This window comes from Elephantulus edwardii, unplaced genomic scaffold (assembly GCF_000299155.1).
Source record: "Elephantulus edwardii isolate Elephantulus edwardi_28Jun2011 unplaced genomic scaffold, EleEdw1.0 scaffold00236, whole genome shotgun sequence".
NCBI lineage: Eukaryota > Metazoa > Chordata > Mammalia > Macroscelidea > Macroscelididae > Elephantulus > Elephantulus edwardii.
In genome coordinates this window covers 3,219,694-3,228,273 of record NW_006399986.1, presented here as the reverse complement: position 1 = coordinate 3,228,273, position 8,580 = coordinate 3,219,694, and the positions used below count along the sequence as shown (strand labels likewise).

Below are 8,580 nucleotides of genomic sequence, written 5' to 3'. Positions count from 1 at the left end.
GGGCCTAGCGGGGTGGGCGGGGCGGAGTCGGGGCGTTAGTTGTCTTGGGGTCCTCCGCACACGCCACGGGACCTGGAGGGCTTAGTGGGGCGGCTTCGGACCCGGCGGCGGCGGCCAAGACTGTGGCCGGGCGGGGGGCCTTCTCAAGGCTCCGGGACGCGTTTGTGGGTGCCTGGGGGCGTCCGCGGGGCGCTCCCGAGACGATCGTGGCCATCCCCAGGGCCTGGAACGAGACTAGGGTCTCCCTTCGGTCATCTAGCTGGCCTGGATCGTGTCTCTGTGGATTATAGGTGGCCTCTTTGGGCTGACCGGAGGCCGGGGTCGGTCCGGAGGGTTCTGGGGCCATCTTGAGATAGGTTTATGGGGACGAGGGAGGTCTGCAGACGCATCTCGAGCGCCTGGGGCTTGTCTGTTAGGCCTGGTAACTCTGTGCACCGATTTGCGGAGGATGCGGCTGGTCTGCATGGTTCTGGGGCGAGTTAGTAGGTTTCAAGGGCTGGGGAGTCCTTTAGGGCCATGCACAGGGCTTGGATGTGCCCACCAACAGGAGGAGGTAAATATTGAGAGGCCTCCCTGTCTCATCGAGGTCTAGGGAGTGTCTGATCTAAATGACAGGAGGCTGGGGCTGCTAGAAGGGCCTGGAAGGAACTATCTGGGTGGAGTACCTGGGGGTGCATCTGCCAGAGTGCAGTCACTGTGCTTGGTGAAAATTCATATAGACACGGAATGAGAGCAAACGTCGCCCCAGCTCGGACATAACTTGACCCGTGCAAAAGAGAGTAAGGCGAAGGAAAAGGGTTTGAAATCCTGGATCACTCTCTGGCTGCAGAGAAAGTTAGAGCTAGTCTGCCCGAGTCTGGGGGACACCTATGCAATTCTTCTAGCCCAGTGTTTTCTCACACTCTTCTGACCCTGATCTACAGTAAGAAATACAGTTTTTATTGAGGCTCAACGCGCCAACCTAAAGAGATTTTTGATGAATGCAGAACTACACACAGTGATGTTTCCATTGTATCCTGGTGAGGGTCCCCCGAAGGTCCCATTGGCTTCTTGCTGCCTTTTCTAACAGGCTGCACAGTGAAGCACCCCACTGTTCCCTCTTAACCCCTGCGGCTTGAGAAACGCTGATGGGTTTCTGAGTGGGGTCTGCGGAGCCTGGGGTTCTGTGCCCGAAGGAGCAGGTCCTCACCCCTGGCAGGGGCTGCGATGTAACAGCCGCTGCTCTCAAGTAGCATTGGTTTCCCTGGAAAGTGCTGGAGCGCGGAGGCTCTGGAAGGGGAGCTGTCGGCTGGCATGAGGAGGATTGATCAGTGTCAGGGGACCCAGAGCACTGTCTGGGTCGCGAAGCTTCAGGAGCAGCTTCCAAGCAGGTGGGGTTCCTTATGGGCCCCCAGGAAGAGACCCACAGGGCGGCGGAAGGTGGGAGCTTTGGGACCCCTGGGAAGTCTGGTGGAAGCGAGACCAGGGCCGAGGAGGTCTTTTCACAGATGTGAAGCTAGAGAGAGAACAGAGTGGCCGGTTTAGGGGAAATCTCCCCTTGAAGGGCTAATAACGCTGACTGAGTCCATATTAAGGACCTCAGAGGTGCCAGGAGTGTGTCAGGAGCCAGGCTTGTTTACGTTCCCTGGAATGACTTGGGCTCATTTCACAAATAAGCAGATGGAGTTGAGGGTTAGGGATCTTGAGGCCGGTTCAGAAATTTACAACTGGATGTGTGAGGGGGTTGCTGCCTTCATGTTACCTAAACCCCCTTAATGAAGGCATCCCGCTACTCTGAGGGATCACCTTGGGGCGTCTGTGATGTTGTCAAGGGGTCTCTGCTGTGCCGCTCCAGGGCAGGCCTGGGCAGCAGCCGGCTTTCAGGAAGCGTGATTTTTGCCATCGAGACAGACAGAACTGACTCATAGCTGACCCTCCAGCGGACCTTCAGAGGCAGTATGTCCCACGGGAGGAGACTGAAGGTTCCACCCTCTTTTGAGCCTAGAAATACATTCTCCTGGTCCCTCTCGGACAAGGAAGATGGATGCTTTAGCAAGCGGTGTGGGGTTGGAGGTACGGCCCTGCCTGTCCCAGTATGTGGTCGCGTATACCTCAGTTGCACTCTTGGGACCAAGAAACCCTACCTGACGTGGCAACTTCTGCAGAAAAAGCAACTTCAGTGTTGGGCTGGCTCCTGCCATGGAGTTTACAGGGTCTTGGTGTTTAGCTAGGCTGTGGGATGGGTTCAAGATAGGCGTCTGTGTAGCTTCCCTTCCACACAAGAAGCTGCTGAGACCCAGGAGGGGCCGGGCACCTCTCGTCCCTGGGATGGAGAGCACGTGGGGGGCACTGGGATGAGGTGGGGCTGAAGAGGGCAGCTGGACCGCAGGACGCCGATCGGGGTATCATTGGAGGCACGAGAAGCCATTGCAGGCAGTCGCTGCCCATCCTCACTGCCCCCTCCCCGGCCTCAACTGCCAGGTGACCATGGAGGAGGAGGAGGAGTCGCGAGGAAAGACGGAGGATTCGGGCGAAGAGCGGGGCGATGGTGCCCCGGACAGAGACCCCACGCTTTCTCCTTCTGCCTTTATCCTGGTGAGGCAGCTCGGTTCCTGGATGTAGGGGTGGAAGGGACTAGGGATCCCTGGCCTGGGGGAGGAGAGGTTGAGGACCCCGTGCTTGCACCCAGGAGCTCCTTAAGTCTGGCCTGCCCTTGGGTGTCTGGAAGGTCTGCTGCCAGGGAGCCGGAGGGAGTGGGAACCTGCATGACACCCCTTCTCTCTGCCCTGCCCCCTCCACAGCGCGCCATCCAGCAGGCGGTGGGGAGCTCCCTGCAGGGGGACCTGCCCAACGAGAAAGGTAGGGGTTCTGCCTGTCTCATCTCTGCATTCATCCTAACCTCATTCATGGGTGCGTTCTTCCTAACGTCACTGCCTCTTCTGAGGCCTTTCGGGTACCAAAGACGGGTCACCCTCAGTGACTACCCGTGTGGGGAAACCCAGCCACAAGATAGGGCAACAGGTGCGAGGCTTACCTGAGTTAGCACGGCAGGAGGCGAGGTGGGGTCAGGGAAGGTTCCAGAAGGGTGGTAGGTACGTGGCATCTCCAGGGACGCAGTAGGGCTGCTGGGTGAAGAATGGGACTGAGCCCTTGGGGACTGGGCACGGGGACAACCTAAGGACAGATAGGTGACCATGTGTGTTGCAGCAGCAGTCTCCGAGGCGTCAGGAGCATCCTCCTGGGGCCCGTGTGGGGAGGCAGGAGCCCAGGGAGGCATCTGGGTCCGGTGTCACAGGAGAAGGACCCACTCTTCTTTGCCCTCCCACACAAGGACTGCACCTCGGTCCCCAACCCACGCGATTCTGTCTCCCCAGATGGCTCCCGGTGTTACGGCCTTCGGTGGAGGCGCTGCCGGAGCCCACGGTTAGAGCCTCGTGCTCAGGAATCAGGAGGGACTGACACGGCTACTGTGAGTGAAGCGAGGAGGCCGGGGGTCTGTGGCAGGAGGGGACTGGACACTAACACTAGGTAGAGGCCTGGATTTCAGAGAGGAGGTGGGGTATAGAGACCTGGTTTGAGGTGCTTACTGGTCAGGTGTTGGAAGGCTGGGCTGAATCCTGGGGCAGCCAGGACGAGAGGATGGAGTGCTTGTTCTTCATCTGTGTTTCCTTGTGGTCTCAGGTCGGGGCTCCTGAGTGGTCAGGGCTGGGGAGATGGTATTTCTGGGTTCCTCATGGGCAGGAGTAACATGGAGTCCTCTGGGCCTATTGCAGGTGTTGGACATGGCCGCTGACAGCTTCCTCGCGGGGCTGGTGAACGTCCTGGACCCCCCGGACACCTGGGTGCCCAGCCGCCTGGACCTGCGGCCTGGCGAGTGAGTAGTGGGCTGCCGGAGCGGGCGAGGCGACCCGGCGAGGGAGCCGGATGGGCCCGAGGCTCACGCCCCTTCCGCCTTGCAGAAGCGAGGACATGCTGGAGCTGGTGGCCGAGGTCCGCATTGGGGACAGGGATCCTGTCCCTCTGCCCATGCCTAGCTTGCTGCCCCGTCTCCGGGCCTGGAGGACGGGCAAAACGGGTATGTGGGGTCAGGGCAGGGTGGCGGCATGGGGGTGTGTGGGTGACTTGTCATTGTCCTCTGTGGTAACTGCAGTAACCGGTGGCTGTGTTGTTTAGCGTTAGAGTCTCTCTTTCCTGTTTACAGATGGCAGTAAGGGGATGTGCACAGACGTGTGTAGGGTAGGAAGTGATGAGAGAACTCCGCTAAGTGCACTGCAAGTCTACGCCTCAGAGGGGTCTCTTTTTTTTTAATTTCCTATTTTATTATTTCTTGTGTGTGCACCATCAAATCAGATCTGACTGGTACAGGAAGAGATCGTCCCTCCTTTTCCAGCAGAGCATCTGGTGGATTTGAACCTGCGCACCTCTGGGATTGCAGTGCAGCTTCTTGCCTCTAGGCCACCAGAGCTCCTTTTCAGGAGGGGACTCTTAAGCGTCTTCTTTCAGGCAGAGCACTTGTTCTAAGTCCCACAGCAGCTGTTTGTGGTCCTGGGTCCCCACCTGAATCTCAGTCCCCAGATTTCCCCTCTCAGGGCCTTTGCGAGGCAGAGCGTGCCCCCCACTGCACATTCAGTGGTCCCCAAGTGCAGTTTAGACTTCCAGTCTCAGACCAGAGGGAGGGCTGACCCTGGAGTGTCCCCTTCGGTGGGCCTAGGTGGGGCCTGGGAGTGGGCATTTCTAACCAGTCCCGGTGGTGCTGGTGTTGCAGGGCTCTGACTTTTTTGTGCAACCAGACAGGAGTGAGGGGGTACCCTGGTCGCCAGGCCCGCTGTGAGCTGCAGTGCCGATGCAGACCTGGCACGTTCCTCTGCATCCGGTGCTCCTGGCCCTAGGTTTACGGCCACAGAGTAGCCCCTAGGTAGACGCTGGAAGCTTGGGACCTGGAGCTTACTCTCACAACGCTCCCAGGGACTCACAGGAGTGTCTGCAGTCCCCCCAGTTCAGAAGGGGGCCCTGGTGGCATGGTGGTTAAGTGCTCAGGTGCCAGACAGAGAGTGGACAGCTCAAATACACGCATTGTCCCACCAAGAAAGTCTTGATGAGCTTAATCTGAAAAGATTGTTGACAGGCAGTGGAGTCCCAAAGGTTACAGCCCGCGAAACCTCACGGGCGGTCCAAGCTGCCATGAGGTCTCACAGGGCGTCACCATCAGGTTGGCGCACAGAGGAGGCCGAGGTCTGTTGACGGTGGCCGGTAGGTCGTATGGAAACCAGCCTGGGAGGTTTTCATCTTGATGCTAACTTACTGTTCAAAGACCAGTTGTTCGGTTGGTTTTTTTTATGGAGACGGGAGCCCATTGGCGTTGCATGGGGGCCTGTCTCTGCCATTCCGTGGCCGTAGTAGCACAGCTCCGGGTCCTGGTGACAGCCGCCTCATTCTGGGTGTCTTTTTCTCTCTAATGTATGGGAGCTGCTGCTCCCCCTGCCCAGGGCACCTGTGAGAGCCTCCCCAGAAGGTCACCTCGCTGGAGCTGCAGGGAGTTCAGGCTTGTGAGCATTGGTTCAGGAGCCGTAGTAACAGTGGTTCTTAGAAGTACAGTCTTTTTTTTTTTTAATTTTATTATTTGTGTGTGTGTGTGTACCATCAAATCAGATCTGACTGGTACAGGAGGAGATTGCCCCTCCTTCCCCGGCAGAGCATCTGGTGGATTCGAACTGTGCACCTCTGGGATTGTAGTTGCAGCTCCTTACCACTAGGCCACCAGAGCTCCTCTGAAGTACCGTCTTTTATCTTAGGGATGTTTCTGTCATTATAACTAGTTGTATGACAGTGGTATAAACTAGGGGCTTCCAGACTTTTTCCAAAGTAAGCCTTTTTGACTCCCTGGGCCTTAGGATCTATTTTCTAATTATTCAGCTCTGTCTATATCATGCCAGAGCAGCTTCATTTGTTTGTGTGTGGGTTGTTTGTTTGTTTGTTTGTTTTGGGTTTTTTTGTTTGTTTTTTAGCAGCCTTCATTTGTAATGTAAACAAGCATTTGGGGCTGTGTTCTAATAAAACTATTTTTAAAAAACAGCTCTCATAACACTGAAAGAATTTTTCTTTTACTTTTCAAAGAGAAGAGCGAATTGCCGGGAGTGGGGGTGGGCAGGGTGAAAAGTGCAATAATGAATGAATGGAAATCCAAAGTCACTGTAAATGTTCATTAAAATTAAAAAAGCAACAACAACAAAAGACCCCCAAAACCCAGCTCTCGGGCTGGCTTAGTAGACCCCACATCTGAGCAATCCACGTGTGTCTGGACCCCAGTAGTAGTTTTCAGAGGCTCTCGGGGTGATTTTGTTTTCGTTTCCTTCCACCTGTCTGTTGCTCCGTGGCAGCGTGGTCATGAGCAGCTTTTGGTTTGGTTCTGATGGCTGGGACCCTCCTCTGCAGGCCAGGTGGGTCTGTAGGGTTTTCCGGGCTGTGTGACCTTGCAGAAGCAGGCAGATCACCAGGCTGCTTTTCGGAGGCTCCTCTGAGCTGGTAGTCAAGCGCTTAGCTCTTTGTGACACCCAGTGACTCAGGAACACGTTACATGCTGAAACCCACTGCAGTCACATCGGTTGCCGACTATTCCAGGCTCTAAATCTTTAAAGATCTAAATCTGAATCTTTCTCCTTAATTTGCCCGTCTTTATCCTGGGGAGCAGCTGGTCAGTTTGAAGTGCCCACCTCTCGGTTACCTGCTCCACCGAATCCACTCAGCTGCCCTTTCTCCCCGTGGGATACTATCATCACCCCTTCCTGTTCTGCGATTCCCTGGGTCCTTGGTGGGGTGGAGGTCGGGGGATCACACACTCTGCTCCCAGATCCCAGCTGGTCTCCCCACTTGAGCAGGGATTCATGTTTTGTTCACTAGTCCAGCCAGAGTGCCCCAAGACAGTGCCTGCCCCACACGGGTGACTGGTAAAGACATGTTGACAGCGGACAACCACATCTCTTTCTGTTGTTGTTATTAGTGGTAGTAATAGTCTGTTCTTTTTCGGTCACGGTCACTGGACAGTTTCTACATAGTCTGTTCTGTGACACGGTACCTGTGTGGACATTCTCATGGTTTCCAACATGGTTGTTTGATGTAAAGTCTCTTTTGGTCAAAAAAGACATTGAAGCAGAGTGGGGTTTTGTTGCTTGTTTGAGAGCATGCCTGGTGAGGGCCAAGCCGGGGGTGGGCCCGAGGGGTGACTCAGCCATGTGTGTACCCCATATGTGTCCTCTAGCCCGACCCTGGCCCCACGCAGCCACGCCCAGGAGTTGCCATAACAGAGATGCCACAAGTCGGTGCTTTCACAGATAGATGTTTATTCTCTCACGGTTAGGAGGCTGCACTTACGCATTCAGGGTGCTGTCTGTTTCTCTGTCTCTGGTGCTAAGAGTTTCCCAGCTGGGGAACCAGGGCTCTCTGGCCGTACTTTGCTCCGGGATCCTCTGGAGGACTGAGGTCTCCCTTTCTCTGCTGACTTTTCTCTCCTTTTGTCTCTTGGGAGGTCGCACCTCAGGGACCTCCCCCTGCAGTCCATCAGATCCTGCAGATCATTACTTAACCCTTGTCGCTGCTCTTGTTGTTGGGGACCGTTGAGTCAATACCAACCCATAGCTGACCCTCCAGAGGGTTTCAGAGGCTGTAAATCACATGGGAGGAGACTGGCCATCTCTCTCCCAGAGTGGTTGGGGGATCTGCACTGCATACCACAGCGTACTGAGCCACCACATGCACGCACGTCTGGTGGGGACACAGTTGGTCTGTGACAGTGGTGGCAGCAGGGCCTTTCATGCTGAGAGTGGGTCTTGGGGGTCAGTTGATAAGGGCCTGAGTCATGGCCCACCATGGGTAACGGTGCAGCCTTGGGGTCTCCGAGTGGGAGTTGAGAGCCTGGTGACAGGAGCGCCACAGGGTCCTCCCTGTTGTGCGTGAAGGACTGTCCTTGTCAGTGTGTCAGTGCTGTCAGGTGACCTGGTACAGAGTGCAGGGAGGTGTGGGGCCGCTCAGCCACCCTCGTCCTCTGGTCGGTGATGACTGTCCCCGTCCTGCCCTCGCGTGGTCCCCTCTGTAAGCTGCTCCGCCCCCACGGTGGCAGCTCGCCTTGGTGCATCACCTCGCTCACCCTGCGAGAGAGAGGCTCTGAGGCTTCCACGTGAGGCCGCTGCTCCCTCCTCAGTGTTTAGGGGTGCAGTTGACCCCTGACTCCATTTCTGTATGTGGGAACTGACTGTGCCTCAGTTTCTTCTGGTCAGCTCCAGGGTGCTGCAGGAGTCGTATGCACGTTGAGGGAGCAGGATGTGGGGTGCTGAGTGGAGAGGGGGACTGGGTGTGCTGTGAACAGATGTGAGAAGGGTGTGTGCTAGGTGTGAACACGGGTAGGATGAGAGTAGGTGTGTACTGGGTGTAAATATGTGTGCTGGTGTGAGCTGGTGCGTGCCGGGTGTGAGCACATGTGGGGGTGAACAGGTGCGTGCCAGGTATGAGCACGTGTGGGGGTGAGCAGGTGCGTGCCAGGTGTGAGCACGTGTGGGGGTGAGCAGGTGGGTGCCAGGTGTGAGCACGTGTGGGGGTGAGCAGGTGCGT

General features: G+C 56.4%; 1 protein-coding gene across 1 annotated transcript in view; it reads left to right on the top strand.

Moving 5' to 3' along the window:
* Positions 1-2,466: 2,466 nt before the first annotated feature.
* The window catches only part of SCAF1 (SR-related CTD-associated factor 1), a 12,086-nt gene continuing 5,972 nt past the window's right edge, over positions 2,467-8,580 (top strand). Inside the window, exons 1-5 of the mRNA XM_006898726.1 lie at positions 2,467-2,574; positions 2,781-2,838; positions 3,354-3,448; positions 3,753-3,853; positions 3,939-4,054. Coding sequence (XP_006898788.1) covers positions 2,467-2,574; positions 2,781-2,838; positions 3,354-3,448; positions 3,753-3,853; positions 3,939-4,054 — 478 coding nt within the window. The remainder of the gene's footprint in view (positions 2,575-2,780; positions 2,839-3,353; positions 3,449-3,752; positions 3,854-3,938; positions 4,055-8,580) is intronic.